We start from the raw sequence: 18471 nt of genomic DNA, 5'->3' as shown, positions 1-18471 counted from the left end.
TTCTATCGCTATTGTGATTAAGGGCACAAGATCAAAGGAGTCTGTGGTTGACTTATGCCTCACTTACGCATGTGGGGCCTCGCTGAACTTGATGGGAACTGCACACATGCAAGCTAGAAGAATTTGCTCATAATTAGTTTACTGTTGGCTTAAAGAGACTGGATTTCACAAAGTTTTGCCTTCAACAGTTTTGTCTTTATTTTCTATTTAAGGCAGAAAATAAATAGCAATGAGACAAATATTTTTGTTTAAAATTTGCTAAACCAGAGTTTGCATTTTGTATACTCAGCCTCAGGGTGTTTTTGGTTCTGATGGCTTAAGGAATTTGCTGTTCAGAAAGGAAGGACTTTAAACAACCAGGGAGGTACATTTCTGCAGATCCAGAGACTGGTTTTCTGCACGTGTTAATACTATCATTCTGCCTCACAGTTCAAGGTTTCTCCTTGCAGCTGGCAAGGAACAGCTGAATAAACTTCACTGTGAATTTAGAAAACTTAAGTATGGTTAGCTTTTTAATGTAAAGATTAGGGTATCTCTTGCTCCTCAAGCAGAGAGGAGTTGGATGCAAATTCAGATCAAATGTGGTAGAATTATTAGTGGTAAATTAGTGAGAATATTTTGTATGAGCTCGGAGGGCTGGAGCAGCCATTAGAGGCCTGTGAGAGTTACAGACACTGGGCTGGTTTGGAAGTGTGTGCTCCTGGTAGGAGTATTTACATAAAGCATTAATCTGACATAAAATCTTCCGAAGGCGTTCCAAAACTAATAAACATGCTGTCCTTAATCCATCCCATTGTTCCAGTATTACACAGCTTTTCAAACTCAGCAAGCACTTAATGTTTAAAGATGGACCGGAGGAGGGATGAGTACAAGGCATGCCCCTGAACTTGGTGACCCCTGCAAGTTTGAGTCAAGTTTGTAATTTGCATTTCAGTATTTCAGTCTTTGTCTCAGTACCTATAAAATGGGAAAAAAATCCAATGGAATTAGAAAAATAAGCAATATATTTTGCCTAGCTTGGTTTCTTCCTTTTCTTTTGCTGACTCACCAAAACAGTAGGGCTTGATATTTAATTATGTGGTTTCTAGTGGAGGAGTCTGTGAACCCCATCAGATAGAAATAAACCCATCCCTCTCCTGTATGGTTCTGTGCTGCTCCATATCCTTAAGGCTTCCAGAAAACAGATTCTTTATTTTTAGGCATGCCATGCTTTGTATCTGCAGGATTATGCCTTCTGAAAAGGCAGAAAGCCATTATGCACTTCAATTCACTAAGTCTGAATGTGACCCGAAAGAGAAACTAGGAAAAACAAGCAAATAAACATTTGGCTTTTCTCACATATTAGGATAAACAGCATTTGCCTACAACTACCCAAAGCATTTTCAGTCATTTCAGCTCTTTGCAACCTTTCAACACTTGGAGGGATAAAAAATATCTCAAATTATTTTGTAAGCATTAGCTGTATTATTCATCCTTGGCAAAGTAATAGCTATCAGTGTTACAGAAATTAATGCCTGCTTTAGATGGTAATTATTTTAATCGGTGTTGTATTAATCTTATATTGTATCTTTTTCTCCATTGTGATTTTTTCTGGAAAGACAGACATTGTGGAACAGCTGCTCCTGTCTAAGGGGTAATTGTTTTTTTAGTACCTTATATTGTAGAAACATAGTAACCTGTTCATGGCCTTGCACATCTAAAATCTGTGAGATTTGGGGTTTTTGTCTGTACAGAGACTAAAGGCTCAGGCAGCATATCTAGTTCACCTGTTAAGAACAAGTTTGTGTTTTGATTAACATTTAGATACTGTAGGAAGTGCCCTACTGAGATCAGAGGCTTTTAGGCTAAACACAGGAAAAATTGCTTCTGAAATATTAGGAGCAGCAATTCTGTGTGAGGTTTTACTAGAAATACTGCACAGGCCGCTGAGAGAAGAATCTCAGCTCTTCTTAATACATAGTTTTTGTTTTCTCAACCGTCCTGGAGAACAGATATCGCATTGGGCAAAATAGATTTTTCCTAGTTTGGATGCCACCGAGCCCTGAGGCAAAGGGCAGTGTGGCTGCGCTGTGTTTGTGTCCTGTGACAGCTCCCATCCTTCAGGGATGGAGCGTGCAGCGATTCGGGTGAGCTGCTGGCCTCTGGCTTAATTCACAGGTGACCCTGCAGTGTGGCAGACAGCAGGGTGAAGGGGAGAGCTCCTGGCTTCTCCCCAGGGACACCGTGTAGGTGCAGAGCTGCTGTCTGTGGGAGCAGCGGGTTTGGTGCCAGGTCACACATGTGCTGTGCTGTGCTGTGCTGCCTGTGCGGCTGCTCCGGTGCTGCCAGGTGGAGGGTCAGGGATGGCACGTCTCCATCCATCATGGGTGTGCTGACTGTGCTCTGGAAACCAAGCTGCTCTGGAATATTCACCCTGGGACAGATACACAATAAACTGTTGACAGTAGCTCCAAAGCAGCTGTTTCCTTTGCCAGAAGCCAAGCCTGTTCAAAGCAGCTTAATTTCTGAAAGTAAAAGAGTAGAAAGAGTTGTCGGCACTTGGGCATACTGCAGGTGTATTTTACCTTGGCCTCTTGCTGTTATGCCTCATTACACATTCTGGCTGCTCTTCAGCTGAGGAAAAAGTGAGAAAGACTCTTCAAGCCCTGCTTGCTGTGAAAGGAACTTGGAATAGCCTGTCCATGATCTCGATTTGTGTCTCTCATGGCATTAATAATGTTATGTCCATACTGCTGAACATAGGCTTCTCAGACAGCAGTATTTTTAAGCTGATATAATTGATGACAGTATCACAACTTCCTATAGGATTCTGAAGAGCATTGCAAAACCATTTGAACCTCAATATCAGGCTTTGCCTCCCTCCCCCCCCCACCAAAATAAATCTTGCCAGCAGCAGAGGCACTAGAAATGTGTCCTGGCAGGCTCAGGAAAACATCCTTGAAACAAGTTACATTTGATTCATGTCTGAAGATAGGCTTCACAAACATGAGGGTGAGAAACATAGCTAAAAAAAGTTTAATCGTTTCTTAAACCATCACCTTCTACGGAATTTATTCTGTATTCACAAGGGAAAGCCATCTGTACCCACACTGTCAGGGTGGTTGTTTTTTTTTCCCCCCCACCCCAAGTCCTGGGCATATTGCATTTATAAAAATAGTATTCCCTGTAAGCCAGGCTTTGGGAGCCAAACACTGTGAACGCTCAGAGCTACTGTTTTATACTGAGATTTAATTAGTGCTGGGATGAAGCAAAAGCAGCGCACATTGAGATGGTCTTACAATAATGTTTTACTTTATGCACCAACTACATTCATATCTTTCTTCTTCCCAAAGAGGTTACCTGGTTTAGTAAGGGGTATAAATAAACTGAAGAAACCCTCCAAGGTTTAATGTACAATTATAGATGATTTTACTTACGATCAAAATTCTTTATTATTTCAGAAGAGGTGCTTTTACAAGCACAGTAGGTGGAAGTATGAAGATGTGAGTGCCTGTGTGTTTGATTTGCAGCTAACAGTTAACGAAGCAGCTGCCCAGCTGTGTGTGAAAGATAACGCCTTGCTGACCAGGAGGGACGAGCTCTTCGCACTGGCCCGGCAGATCTCTCGGGAGGTCACCTACAAGTACACCTACAGGACCACCAAGTAAGGCTTTCATTGCCTCAGAGGGTCTTTACTTTCAGGGAACTAAGCAAGCTGATAGCATTTCTTCTGAAGCACTAGAGACACTTTCTTCTTGCTCTTCATTTAGCAAAGTGCTCTTCTGAGGAAAGGAGGGAAGGGCTGTTTGACTCCTGAAGGTTATAAACTGATAAGATTCAGCTGTCTTGAATTACCTTTTTATTTGCTCTCTAGTTTTCCAAGTATGTTGAGGATAGTGCATATTAAGAGACATCTGAGAGGCTGGTATTTCAAGCATATGAGGCATTAGTGTGTTTTGAGGTTAATGTAAATTGGCAGAGAAGCCAGAGATGCTCAATGCATCAATTTCCTTTTTTCCATATACAGATTTTGCTTGTTAGCCAAAAAGATAAGGTCACAGGGAGTGGCTTACAAGCTTCCTTTAATGGAATTGAAGCTGAATCCCAATTTCAGTTGTTACTGTTCTGTCAAATGAACTGCTGTTATGAAATGGTGACAAAGGCTTAACAGCTTTTAAATACAATCAAAACCTTAGCATTAGTAAGTATGATTGAATGTCTTGATGCATTCCTTAGCTTTTTAAATGCTGATTCCCTTTCCTGTAATGTAATAGCCTTTCAAAATTAATTTTGCTACCCTTCTAGAAAGTTTTCCTTTGCTCCCCTTTCTTCCACAGAGATTCATGTAAATATACATCCATCCTGGATAAGCAATGCCAAGGGCATTTCTGTAATTCTCTGTGCTTTCCTTCCTCTTTGGAAGGAAGACTCCATGAATCTCTTGATGCCTCTGAAAACAACACAAAGTGCTTGCATTCCTCTATACTTGAATGACTTTCACTGCCATGTCAAAGTGAACTGGAGGTTTTTTTTGTGCATCTCAATGTTCTTCCCTGAGTTGTTTTTTTTCCATGATTCCTTTCATTATTATTGGTGATCTGGGTTAATGTGCTATTTACTGATCGTGTATGTGTCTTCTCTTGTAGATCTAAATGTGGAGAAAGGGATGAGCTGTCACCAAAGAGAATCAAGATAGAGGTACAGTAATATGACTCCTGTATTTTGACCTGTGTGTGCTAAAATTCAGTTTTGTTTTGAAGGGATCTGTCTTAATGAAATTTGTCAGAAAAACATTTGATAGACAGTTGATGGGTATGAGAGAGAGAGGGTGGAAAACATCACCACTGTCTCTGTAAATGTAAGTGCTTGATAGAGAAACCTGTAGGAGCAGGGGTAAAGAGTAGGATTTGTTTAATGGTAAAGATACTCTCAGTGTTTTGCACTCAGAGTGAGTAGGAGGGGAGGAATGGGACTGACTGACTTCCTGTGGTAGAAATAAGCTCAAGCACTGTAGGAAATGTCTTCCCTGGCCTGCTGCTTTTCAGTCAGCGTGAGGTGGGATTTGCCTAATTCACTTGAGTCAGCTGTTGATCATGTCCAAAATAAGAGTTCTGGATAAGGACTGAGGGCAGAATATTAGCCACCTCTGACTGTGCCATAAATCAGGATATGGATAATATTGATAAGTCAAAAACTAACTAAAAGTATATATATATAGATATATCTCAACACAAAATGTTGTGCCTGTAGATTATACATTGCAGCTTTTTTGTAATAAGTTTTGTGTCAAATGCATGTATACATGGCTAATGTATACACTTGCACAAAGTGTTGCGTAGGGAGATGCTGGGATTTCTTGTTAAGAGTGCAGGAGCAGCAGGTATGTAGTTTTTTCTTCAGTTACTACTGTCGGAAGGTAAATTTGAGGCCTTCTTAAAGTTACTTATAACAACAACAACAAAAAAGTAAAATACACCTATATATACATCTATACCTATATACATCATAGGAATAGCAGAGCTTTCTTTATAATTTGTATTTTAAAGAAATTACTGTTTCACTGTTACATGGGTATTGAATTTATCCTTAGCATTGTGGGTGTTTTTTATTGTACTATCTATTCAAAAAGGTGTAGGTTAAATGAGTGTTAGAATATGAGCTAGACCTGGGCTAGATTTGTATATGACACAGATAGGTGATGTATTCTCTAACTGTAGGAGAAAAATGCAACACATTCTGAAATGTGTTTCTCATATGCAATGCATTCTGTGATAAATGATGCATTGTATTAAGTAAGGCTTTAATTTTTTTTTCAGTACTACAATGTTTTCATCAGTACAAAGGCTTTTCCTGTGAGACAAACCTTGGTGAGAGCAGTTAATTTTGAAAAGGCAGTTTTGAACAGGTGTAGAGGAGTTAGTCTTATTTATTAATTTCCATCAGTCCATATACAGTTGTAGTTTTGAGTTTATGTAGTGCAAAATATACATGTGCAATGAGGATTCACTGGTAGCTTTGATAAGTCAGTAATGTCATTTATGTGTCAGGATTTGCTTTTGACCTATGATTGTTCTTTGATCCACAAAAAAGAGCAGGGAAAAGCTGCATTAAATGATCTTATCCAGCTTCACCTTTATCAGCCTTGACCACCATGTTGCAGGATGGTTGCTTGAGTCTCCTCTCTTTTATTCAGTCCAGCCCTAATTTGTAAGAGCTGGTGGGGAGCTGCCACTCCTCTGCTTGAAGTAGTATTTCAATGACTTAGATTTCAGCATGAGAAAGTTTTTCCTTCATTCAGTAATAATTGATGATGAGCAAGTGTCTAAAATGACACACTGCAAGGGAGGTGCTGTTTCTTACAGGATCTTCATTGAAAGAAAGCGTAAAATTAAAACCCTGAAAAATACAAGCTGAAACTCAAGGTTTTCTGGAGAGCAGGAAATCTGGACAGCCTTAGGGGATGTGTATTCTCCTATTTCCTGCATGGAAAAATCCTAAGAGTCTGGAAGGCCTGCTTCTTTTATACCCTTTATAGTTCAATAATTCTGAGAAAGGATATTTACTTGGTTCTTGTTTTATCTGAAATTGCCAGTTATATTTTAAAATGCTTGTGAAAATTTCATGTCCTAATTGTACAAATGACTATTTTAGAAATAGGTAATTTTTCCAAAATAAGAAATTGAAAATTAAATTGAGTTAAATCTTTAATCTGATAGCATAGCATTATTAATTTTGAAATTACCCCTCTTATTATCAGTAGAAATGTCTTTTTTCCTCTCAACTTTGGGAGTCTTCTAAGGAGGAGTAAAGCATTATTTCAGTGTATTTTAAATTTGAGGTACACTGTCAATTTTGGGCTTTACTTCAATGAAATGTAAAAAAGATGCAGTGTGACATAGTAGATCACTGCTGTTTTGGTTTCCTGATGCTTGCAAATTTTTAAAAAATGTTAAAAGTCCTTTTTTAAGTAATATGTTCAGGGATTTTTTTGGTTATGTTTTGGTTTGGTTTTTTTTGGAAAGGTGAAAGTAAAAAGGCAAATGGTAGCAAATGCAGATTTTTCCTTCTGTTCTGGGTAAGAATTCCTTACACTGTTTTTGGAGCTGTAATGCTTCATTGTGGATCTGTTCGCTCACTATCATGAAAATACAGAAAGGATCTGAACATGGGGTATAGTTTTTGTGTTGTAACTAGATCTTTTCTGGTTTTTTTGGTTTTGGGTTTTTGTTTGGTTTTGTGGTTTTTTTTTTTTGTTTTTTGTTTTTTGTTTTTTTTGAGAAGAGTCATTTTGCCCTTTCTGTTTTAAGGCTGAACTCTGTATTTTGATTCACCATTCCTTTAACTATTAGTCATTAATGTCTCTGTGAAGCATGGCCTAGAATTACTAGGGCTTCAATTTGGAAAGACTTCACAGCCTGTTTGCATAGTGTAAAAGATTACTTAAAAAAAAGATGAGTTAATTTCCTGAAATATAATGATACTTAAAAAAGCCTCCAGAGAGGCTCTGAAGGTCATCCTTGAGCAGAGCCAGCAGAGCTGTGTGTGCAAGCTGCAGCATTGTCAATCTGCAGCCACATTGTAAATTTATCCTTTTCATGAATATGAAACTTGCACAAGCATTACAAAGAAACAATGTGCCATGAATTACATCAAATTACCTGTGAAAGCCTTTCTCTTCCCCTGTGAGCTCTCCCCCTCTTATTTGTTGAGTGGGTGGGTGAGCTGTGGGAGTGAAGTGTAAAGAGAAGGGGAAAAAATTCCAGGCAAATGACAGACTAAAGGTGTGGAGGGAGAGAAAAAAGGAGTGGAGTGAACTGGTATTTGGGAGCAGATTATAAAAAAGGGGTGTAGTTCCTAAATCTGCTCTGAACAAAGAGCAGAACAGGAGGCTAGGCATGGAAATGGCACATCCTCCTGCAGAGCAAGGATCAATCCTGCTTAGACGTTGTGTGGCAGGGGCACCCCTTATTTTGTCATCTTCCGTGACTCAGTGCTGGCACCACTCAAAGCAGTGAGCTGTTGTGGCACCAGCTTAGAAAGCAAAACACTCACAGGTACATCAGGCAGAAGTGGAAGAAGAGGCTCCTCATCTTTCCCTTCAGAGTCTGTGTGAACAGCCAAGAGAGATAAAAAGGGTAGTTTTAAAAAATATTCTTGCTGTCTGTCATCTGAAGAAATTGTGTGTGTCTGTGTCTCCATTCATCTGAACAAGAGGGGTGGGAAGAGCTTTCAAAAACTCTTTTCCCAAAGCTCAGTGGGAGCTGGGGGGCACAGGCAGGGAGACCTGAGTGGAGGCTGCAAGGAAGCATCTTCCCTTGGTGCCAGTATGGGTGGAGGAAGAGGAGAGAAAAGCCCCACCTCCACTATTTCTGAAAAGGCTGAAAAGAAAACCAAAGTGTGGGATTTGTTTTTTTCACAAAAACAGCAAAAGCAGTAGAAGGTACTGTTTTCATAGGAAAAATGTCATTAGAGGGAGCGAAAAAGCACATGTGGGACTGGGAACATCTGCTGCACAAAACCGCTTGGAAAACAACTAAGCAGCAGCATGGCAAAACAAAAATGCTGCAGTGCATGCAGGAGGACCTCCAGGCAACCATGGGGCAGAGAGGCTGGTGCTTGTTCCAGCGTGCTCCTCATCCCACAGGGCATCAGGGACAGGCAGCAGTGGGAATGGCTCTGGGAAGGTGGTGCAGAACCTGTCATCCTCCAGGAGTTACCTGCCTGGCTGGGGGGGGACTGACACAGCAAGAGGCAGCCAGAGCCACCTTTGGGAAACAGCCTTCAGTTTGGTACAGGCAGGTGATCACAAATCTGTTGTGAAGAGCTGTGTTACCTGTTTGTTGCAAAAATAGGATCCTGAGTGATAGGGGTTTGTGTGTTCAGCTTCTCATCTTCCCACACACAATCATTCTGCTCTCCCAAACAGATTCAGGTCTTAGCTATAGAAGTGGTCAGTGCTCATGGAAATGTGCTGCAAAGCCTTTGTTTCTAGCTTAGGCTAGAGGCTTTGTGGCAGATAACCTGGCTGTGAAGTTTTTGCATAGCTATTGTGTTTATTTGTTCTGTGAGGGAGTATGTTGGGTGTTTCAAAGCAATGTGCAGCATTCTGACAGATTTTAAGGTGTTTTCCTGAGCATTAATAATAGGTTTAATGGCATTGTGTTGCAGTGAGGTCCTGGCCATCTGCCTTGGGTCAGACCCCTGCTCTGCAGGTCATGGGCAGTCTGCCATTGGAGGGAGCCTCATAGTTCTTCCATGTGTTTTTTCTGGAATATCATATCCATTTTTCTTGGGCTGTAACCATTTTGTCCATCTGTTGTCAAAAATGTAATTATTGACATCTATGTGTCTTTGGAATCTACAGCGAAAATACATCAAATTTAGTGTGCTTTTGAGACTGAGGTCTGTAGAACCTCAGTGACAGATGTCATTGTTCCCAGGTTTGAGTCTGTTTTAAGGTCTGTAGCTTCCTTTCACATTTTAACAAAGTTACCTATACTATGCTTTTGTAAACATTTCTGGATGTTCCTCTAGTGCACGTGAGCTTTCCTTTTATGTCAAGCTGGATAAACCCCTCATCTTGAGCCTTTGCTTCAATGATTATTTTAATGGAGTCTGGCAGGCTTTCATAGGAACTTCATTTGCTTTATTGATATATATGCAAGCTGCAGAAGAGATTTGCATGTCATAAGAATTTCAGACTGGAAGAATTATTGAATCATGCTTTCTCATAGTCTGTAAATTTTCTGTACTTCTGAAATGTTGATATTTCATTCTGTGATACAAGTGTAGGTTCTATGTGAAATATGTTGAATTTCAGGAGGCTTTTCTCAGTTTCACAAGGTTAGTACACAAGGTAGTAGGTTGACTACATATAAATTTGATTTCTGAAAAATGATAGAAACCATAGGCCTAAATCTGCCTGTCAAGGCTGAATGTAAACTAGTTTAGTGTGAGTAACAAAGGTAGTCTGGATTCACCTGAAACTAAGAGAGATGAGATTTTCTGTGCCACATTAGGTATATAGCAGTTGCTGTGGAGGGACTGTGTGTGTTCTGTGCACAAACTTAAATGAAGTGCATAGTACAAACAAGTAAATTGCAGTCCAGAATTTTCACAGAAGTCAGGATTGTAATTTTTAGTTTTTGGTGGTTTTTTTTTCTTCTAAGTGTACCGAGAAGGTAAAGAAAAAATAGTAATATGTCCCTCTTGGTTTGGTTTCTTTTCCTGCTCAATAGGACGGTTATCCTGATTTCCAGGACACAGTCCAGACGCTCTATCAGCAAGACAAAATGCCACTTGCTTTGGCTAAAGGAAAGAGTGAAGACCCAACAGCTCTTAATTCCCAGGTAAACCAACTACGCTACATTGTGAATAATACAGGCTGTGTCTTTGTACATTGGTTTTGATGTTGTTGTTTTGATGACTAAATTAATTCCCATCAGTTTTAAAAGGCTACCTAGCTTAGCTGTGATTGCATCACTCTTAATTTGGGTTTACCTCCCAAAACTGTTCTGTCACAGTACTATAGCTTTGCCCTTGTTAGTTCCAAGGAGGTAAGATGCAGCATAGTAGGCTTGAAAATCTGTGGTTGCCTGTTGGGAGCAAGTAGGGTAGTATTGGTACAGTCTGTGCTGTGTTACTTGCGTTACCCACTATAAATGGAAAGCTCAAGTTACTGAGTCGAGAGGAATAGAGTAGGCGATCTTGGAGTCCTCTCTTCTGACATGTCTTACAAGAAGAAAGGCCAATGTGTTTAGAAAATAAGTGAACCTCTGGATCTGAGAGGATAAATTGGCTTCCTAAACAGCACGTAACCTGGTGGAAGTGCAGTGTTCTTGAGCAGACAGAAAGCTTTGTATAAATGAAGACAGGTTGCCAATTTTTTCTTTGTCTTTTCTGTAGTGTATCCCAGCCTCGAGGCAAAATACCCATCTCCTACTGCCAGTTCTTGCCAAGGAGGGATTTCATGCTAAGTTGCAACAAATTTGTTTTGTATAGCTGATTTTGGGCAAATGTAATCACCAAATTTGCACGTAAGATTGCATTTAGGAGTTACCTTCCTGTTTTCTGAGAATGGATGTGTTACTCTCTCATTTATCTTCTTCTATTGCAAAGTAGTACTTGGTCATACAAATCTGTGATAAATCAAATGCAGTTACACCACATGTTCTGATGTCACAGAATAATTACATGAGCTTGTTTTGTATATGCTTTAAAGTTTTTGTTCGTCACTGCCACATAACAATGGACTAGAGATTTAATTCAAGCTTGAAGGTATCTACAAGTCTACAGGTCTTTCTGTGGTGATCAGAAGCATAATTGAAGTTTAAAATTCTGTTTTTATCCCATGCAAACAGCAAAGATGGCATGAATGAGAAATGTTTTGCTCTTTTTAAAAATTACTGTGTAGTTCAAAAGTTGGTAACAGGAGGGATAGAATAACAGAGTTAAAGCACACTTCTAAGTAAAGTTTGAAAATACTTTCTCTTTTTACCTTGCTCCCAAGACAGGGCTGGAGCTATCAGTGTTCTTCTGCAGACCCTGATGAGCTCTGAGCCCTGAGAGATGATGTAAATACTGGCCATGCCATTGCCCTGCTGTCAGGGTCACCACGGTGCTGGACAAGCCCGGGTTTTGCTGGTCTGTTACAGGCTGTCATTATACATGTTCAAATTATTGAACTATGCTGAGCAAGTAGCCTTTTATAGGAAGTCAGGACTTTCAGTACCTCCCATAAAAAGTGAAATGCTCTGCAATGAATAGACCTCTGTAGCAGTTGAAACAATTACAGCATTACCTGAAAGAGAAATTATTTTTTACTGTCAATTGTACGTGTTAAGTTCATGTACTTTCTGTTCTTATATTCATTATAGTTCTTCTAAATCAACTTACTTGACTTCTGATTTTTATCTTATTTTTGCAAGATGCTTATTTACATTCTCTAAAGAACAAGATTATAGTGAAAGTTAGAATTCTCTTGGCATTAAAGTCAATGACAAACATTCAGACGCCATTTCCTCCCACGTTGCACTGGATTGTTTAGCTCCACTCTCTAGAGGTGTATAGGTCTTGTTCTTCTTCTAGACAGACATTTCACACCTTTATCCCCCACAAACATACTGTCATCCTACACTTTCAGAATGGCAGATTTTTAAGCTTGTGTAGTGTTGTTTCCTAAAATAAAGATTCCAAGATGTCTGGTGAAATCTTGGCATAAGTTTTTAGCAGATGTTGCCATTGCTCTTGGAATACTTTCTGGAATACTTTGTGAAGACATATATTTGAACAGAGCTAACTGGATAATTAAGACATTCTTTTTTGCTTTTCTTGAGATTCTCTTCACGTAACCTGCAGTCCTAAAGTGCAGGAAGTGATTTTTGTTCTTTTGTGTTCTTGAAGAACAGATTTTAATGTTGCATTTCTGGGTAGATGAACTACAACAGCTCGCATTTTAAGTATTCTTGAGTGACTCAGATGTACATTATGAAAATCTCTATGGGTGCAAAAATATTTTGTTTGCTTCATAGTTTAGAAGAAACCGTAAAACACACATCTGTACATATGAGTCAACAAAAACCACTATCTAGGCTGTTAGTCTTTTCATCTGATCCTGTTTTTCCCCCTGTGTTTTGACTTGCTCTATGTATGTATATAGAGAGAAATCTTTTTTTGTTTCAATTGCAGTCGGAAAAGGTGATGGCAAAACAGATGGAGTTTCTTTGCAACCAGGCAGCGTTAGAGAGACGTCTTTCCACAGGGTGTTACAGGCAGAACTCGGAAGAGCACAGCCCCAATGGCATGTCATTAGATAATGCTGATGGACAAGGTATGGTAGCTCCCAGGCACGTCGGTGCTGCCAGCAGAGACGTTTGATGTGATGCAATCTCTGTCAGTGGTGGTGTTTATCTCACACAGAACCCTGAGCACTGAATGGACAAGACAAGATCTCTCTCTGCCCTGAAGTGCTTACTGTGTAAATAATGCAATCAGATGCACACTCAGGTTCTGTTCTGTTCCTGTTGTGCATGTGGGCAAACTGCTTTCCCCAGGGAGAGCAGGAGGTTGGGTGCACTGCTGTTACTGAGAGCTGGAGTTTGCTCTAGCTTTATCCTCAGTTTGAAAACAGCAGAGTGTTGCATTTCATTTGTGTTCTTGTTTTGAGAAATTGAAAATAAAGGAGGTAATATAGTTGGTACCTCTTTTTGTTTACCTGTTTGTGCAGTCTAGGAACAAAACCTGAGGAGCTGGCTATGTAAATTACTTAGCAGTAAGCATGTTCTAATGATGTTCTTAGTGGCTTGTTATTCTTCAAAAAGCTTACAGTTCTGTGGTCCTCTTTGATTTACTATTCCTTGTCTTGAATTAATTTTAGGAGTGTTTGTTTTGCTTGAGCACTTCTGTTTAGATCACTTTTTTACTGTTGTGAAATGAGACAAAATGTTACAAACAAGAAATACAACCAGAAGTTCTTGAGTCTGTTTTTTAAATGCTATTTTTTTAAAGAGGGTTGAAAAGAAGCAGTAGAGGGACAACTAAGGGAATCAATACCAGTAAGTGTTAAAAAACAGATTTTCATTTGTGTGAATTGGTGAAGCAATGAGGTACAGAAGTAGTCATGAAGAATAAGTGTGTGGATCCAGCTTTCCTTGGCACAGCACGCTTCTTAATGCCATTTAGCCATTGTGCAGGGGAACTGGAAATTTCTAGGATCTCAGAGGGATTGTGCAGCGGGAGAGGAAAATTTTAGTATCTCAAGAGGATTTTTGAGCAGAATAAAGGATTTTTTAGAACAATATATTTTTTTTTTTGTCTGGCTGAGTGTCCCTTCCTAGCAGTGCCTGTGAAGTCTGCAAAGCAATATATTTACGTAAGCCTTGTTTGGGTAGAAAACTTCCCTGAGCAGCGGACATCTAGGATGCATTTTTGCTGATAGAACTAACATGTGTTTAAGACTCTGTTTTTTAATACTGATTTTCTTTTAATGTGTCAATGTTTCACTGTGAACAACTTGCAGGTGAAAGACCACTGAACCTCAGGATGTCCAACCTGCCAAGCAGACAGATGCAGCACATTTCACTTGATGGAGAGCAGCACGTGGGGAAATCTCTGTGCAGTGATTTGATCCGGCTTTACCCCAGTGGTGAGGCAAAGTCACAGTCCTCGGGTTAGTGCTGTCCCTGAGAAATTACCCACCATTTCTTATTTTCTGTGATGTCTCTGAGTGAAGCAGCCAGGAAGGCAGGCTGGCATACATTGTGTGTAACCATGCCATCAAGGCTTTGGAGAAGACTCCGAGAAGAGTGTTACTTGCTAATCTGGAGTCAGATTGAATATTATTTAGGAAAAAAGTTTAGGGGATGCAGTAGCTGCAGTCAGATAACCGAGTCCTGGCACGTGTCTGTCCTTGGTATTGACCCAAATTACTGCTGTTAAATACTTAAACTCCGTCGCAAGTCATAGCAACATGATTATGACATGGCTTCATTCTGTATAATAGAATCAAGCTTTTTACAAAGAGGATGTCTTTATTCTGATTTATAAGGACCTAGCACTGTTCCTCTGCTGTGAACTGCATGTTATGCAGTAAGTCTTTTCCACCTGGGTTTCTCATTCACTGACCTCTGCTCACTGCCAGTCTTGTCATTTACCTCTGGCATTGGGAGAAACCCACTCTGAGTTTGATAGAAGAGAGCAAGAAACCTTTGTGACATCTCTGTGGGTGGTTTCAGTTTAATCTCAGTGCACTGAGATAAAGCTAGGAGTCCTTGAGACTCTTGCAACTTTAGGAGCAATAATTAAAATCCCATCTGAATTTGAAAGATGCAGTGGGAAAGAGGTTATTTGAAAGACAAGATGCAAAAGTAGTTGTTTTGAAGACCAGGCAGAATCTTGTCTTTGTCACTGCAATCTTGTCTCATCTCTTTTGCAGATTATCCCAATACCAGTGCTAATTCCCTTTGTGAAATCTCTAGTAGGGGGTTTTTACCCATTCCCTCTCAAAATGCAAGTGTAGAGTGCACCTCCATTAGCCCCTGCTGCCAGAGGGGTTGAAGTGAATCTGTGACACTTCTCTGTCATCACTGCAGTGTAACTGGGGTGCTTCTTACCCAGCTGGCTTAAAGACCAGGAGGAGGAGGCAGAATTTGTTGCTTCAGCTGTTGGTATTCTTGGTTCTTGGACCTTTTTATTGATTTAAGAACAAAATACATTTGTTTCCAAACAGTGTTTTAACATCTTTCCTTCTTTCTTTCTTTTCTCAATGCAGAAGGCCTTGGTATATTAAAGGATTTCCCTCATTCAGCTTTTAACAATATTGAAAGGAAGGTCATAAAAACAGAACCTGAAGACACAAGATAGTCATTCTGCTCTGGAAGACAGTGTCATAGTAAAGAATGAAACTTCACAAGAGAGAAAAAAACAGCCTTAATAACCAGTGTTGCCTCATTCAAATAAGAGATTTCAATAGCCAAAGCCTAAGAACTGGTACAGTAATCTGTGGAAACAGGAAAGCAAGAGACACTGCAACTAAAACAGTAATACAGGTGGATAAACATTCCTGTAAAAGTGGTTTTATAACGTGGGAAGATTCACAAATTAATATTGTGGGTCTTCATTATTTAAGAATGTATTATGTATTTGTATAACTTATCAAAGTAAATCTAGATGTCGGGACGTGTATTGAGTCCAGTAGATGTGGCTACAGTTCATTTTACTTGAAATTTCAATGTCTACTTTCAGTGTACCTAGCATAGATATGGTTGTTAAACATTTGAATTAAAAATCATTGGAGAATTAGGAATGCAAACCTCGTGACACAATTAGCAGCAAGTTTGCAACAATATTTGTAGAAAAAGAAAAATGCATACAATATTTTCATGGTTTAAAATGTTATGTGGCTATAGCATTTGATAGACCTAGACCCTGAGTCTGTATCATAGCAGATGTACTTGACACTTAACTATCTCTACATCACTTCCAATGGTTCCAGCAGCCTTTGTGTAACACACTCACAGCATAATACCTACACACAGCTCAGGAGTGTGGGAAATGCCAGTTAGAGAATGGAAGAGTCCATATGATTTGCTCCCATTTCCTTGGGAAAAACTTGGAATTGATGTACCATACAATTACTAAATTTCATTTGGTAGGAAACTCAAGAGACCAAGTAGAATGGACAGGGCTGCAAAAATCGTCATTCAGACTATTAAAACTTCTTGGGCTTCTCTGTGGATCTTAAAAAAAAAAAAAAGGCATCCCAGGTGACATGAGATATGGTGCAGGATTTATGCATCGGTGTAAAAGGTTGCACTTGATATCCAGAAACCATAAGGTTTCTTGGAGGAGAGAAAGGAGTTGTCTTCAGGACGTAACTCCTTATTAAGTGCTGTCCGGCCCACATGATTCTATGAATATACTGTATACTGCATACAGTATGCCAATATGTTTCTTTATGTATGTGATTAATTAACATCGTATTCTTTATTTATTTGACATTTTTTATTTTTTGTACATGTTCACTTTGAAGATGTCATTCTATCTAAGGAGGAGTAGTTGGCATATAACTTCGGAATTTACCGTGGTGCGTTTGTGTGCATCCATCTTTCCTCTGTGCTGCTCTGGAGTCAGGACAGTTATATGCCTCCATTTCCAAACACAGTTTGTGCTTACAACAGGAAAGGGAGAGCTGGAGAAAGTGAGTTACCATGTCAGAGAGTAAACTTCCCTATTCAGGTGTGCACTTCATGTTTGCAGTTTCCTCTATGTCCTAGGTGTGTATTAACAAATCAGTCAGTCTCTGTTGTACTGAAACGCTCAGCAAGATGTGAGCTGAAATGTCTACACTGCAGTCTCTTATCACTGTAAACATATCTACTTATTTTATCACTTGATTTGTGGAACAAAGCTTTATAGTAGAAACACCAGTAAAACAACTTTTTATACTATTAAAATGTTTGTTTTTTTAAAGAAAAAAGTTTCTTGAACTGTATGGTACTGTTTCACTTACTGAAGTATCTTTAAGCAATGGAGTTCACAGCTTTGCTGTTTAGGCATAAGAGATTGAATGTGTAGTTATATTTCCTCTTTCCTGTTGTGTGAGTTAGTAGCACGGATGTTTCTTCAGTTTGTAACATTAACCAGTGCTCTGGTTAGTACCTGAGTAGTTTTCCTGAGATGTGTATGGAACTTGTTAAAGGACAGTTTAAGGTTTGACCTGTACAGCTTGACCAATAGAAGGTACCAAGCAGCAAACCTTTAGAGATGCAGGAAACATTTGGTTTTCTCCAGCATCTGACACCATCAAAAATTATGTGTGGGTCACAGAAGAAGCTCTTAAGCTTGCTGGTCTCTTCAGTTAAAGTGAGAGGAAGGAAAAACAACTTGCTAAGCAGCACGCTGTTCCAGTTGAGTCCAGAATTTATTTTGTAAACACTAATGTATTAAATTTGCTATAAATTAAAGTCTATAACAGTTATATTTTTGAGTTGTAAATACAGTACTTTGTGTCACGACCAGTTGGTTATCTCCAGAATGATATTTCAGTTTATAGTCCAACAGGCCATTTCAGTCTCAATAAGCTGGAAGCAATTTTTTTTTACTGGTTTGCAGCTGTATGATTTTTATTTTTTTTTATCCTGGGGTGGGGGAGGTGGGAGGTACATTCCAAGATTGCACATACGCTTGGTAATAGCAAATACTCAAGCATTGGTCTTTCCATGACAAAGGTCTTGGTGGACTGCATCCTGGCCAGCCTCTGGAGTTGCAGGTAAAGGCTTGCCCTCGTCTGCTCGGGAAAGGTTGCTAGATCCAGGGTACTCTGGATCAAAGGCCAGCCCTGCAAATGATGCCTGTTTTATTCACATGTTTATATTGTTGCTTACAAAATAAAATTCACCGTGAGAACTCTTTAGTTTCCCCAGGGTTTGTCCTTTTTGGTTTTTTAAATTGTGTTTTCTAAAAGAAGATGTTAATTTTTTTGGAGGGGGAGGAGGGAGTACCTTGAACTGCAGCTCGTAGTGGAAGAAGCCTTTTCCTGCTCTTGTGGTTGAATCCTCATTTAAGGGTGGCCTCATTATGTGCACAGCCTGCAGGGCTCAGCGGACCCAGGCAGGAGGGAGGAACTAAAACCTGGGCAGGGTCTGCAGCACTGAGGTGCTGAGTTCCCTTCCCACCTCCTGCCTTACTGCTTTTGCATGTTTACTTAAGTTTACACAAGATTGCAAACAGGACAGAACTGCTATGTTGGGATGGCAGGCATGTATGTGTAAGTGCTCTTTGAGAATGGATGAGCCACCCTGTTCCAACTTGCTTTCTAAGCAGCAGCCCACATCTCTGCTGGGAACTTGTTAGGGTGCAGAAATTGGAGGGAAGATGGGGTATAAAAAGGGAAAAGCAGACAAAGGAGCAAAAACTTCAAAGAGAAGTCAGGGGGGAGAACCCCTCCACAGACCTTCAAAACATCCAGATTGCTGAGTTGTCATGAAAGTCAGG

At 39.7% G+C, this 18471-nt stretch overlaps 1 protein-coding gene across 10 annotated transcripts in view; it reads left to right on the top strand.

Moving 5' to 3' along the window:
* NAB1 (NGFI-A binding protein 1) overlaps positions 1-17886 on the top strand; it is a 47656-nt gene extending 29770 nt beyond the window's left edge. For 8 of the 10 annotated variants that reach the window (XM_021531383.4, XM_085585302.1, XM_021531380.3 and 5 more), the window contains 6 exons: positions 3510-3643; positions 4626-4677; positions 10218-10328; positions 12667-12808; positions 13997-14146; positions 15248-17886. In XM_021531383.4, coding sequence (XP_021387058.1) covers positions 3510-3643; positions 4626-4677; positions 10218-10328; positions 12667-12808; positions 13997-14146; positions 15248-15339 — 681 coding nt within the window. In that variant the 3' untranslated portion in view covers positions 15340-17886. The remainder of the gene's footprint in view (positions 1-3509; positions 3644-4625; positions 4678-10217; positions 10329-12666; positions 12809-13996; positions 14147-15247) is intronic. The other 2 variants (XM_085585303.1, XM_021531384.3) reach the window with 1 other exon arrangement.
* Positions 17887-18471: the final 585 nt, after the last annotated feature.

This window comes from Lonchura striata, chromosome 7, assembly GCF_050655825.1.
Source record: "Lonchura striata isolate lonStrDom1 chromosome 7, ASM5065582v1, whole genome shotgun sequence".
Taxonomy (NCBI): domain Eukaryota; kingdom Metazoa; phylum Chordata; class Aves; order Passeriformes; family Estrildidae; genus Lonchura; species Lonchura striata.
This window is presented reverse-complemented; position numbering and strand designations above follow the sequence as displayed.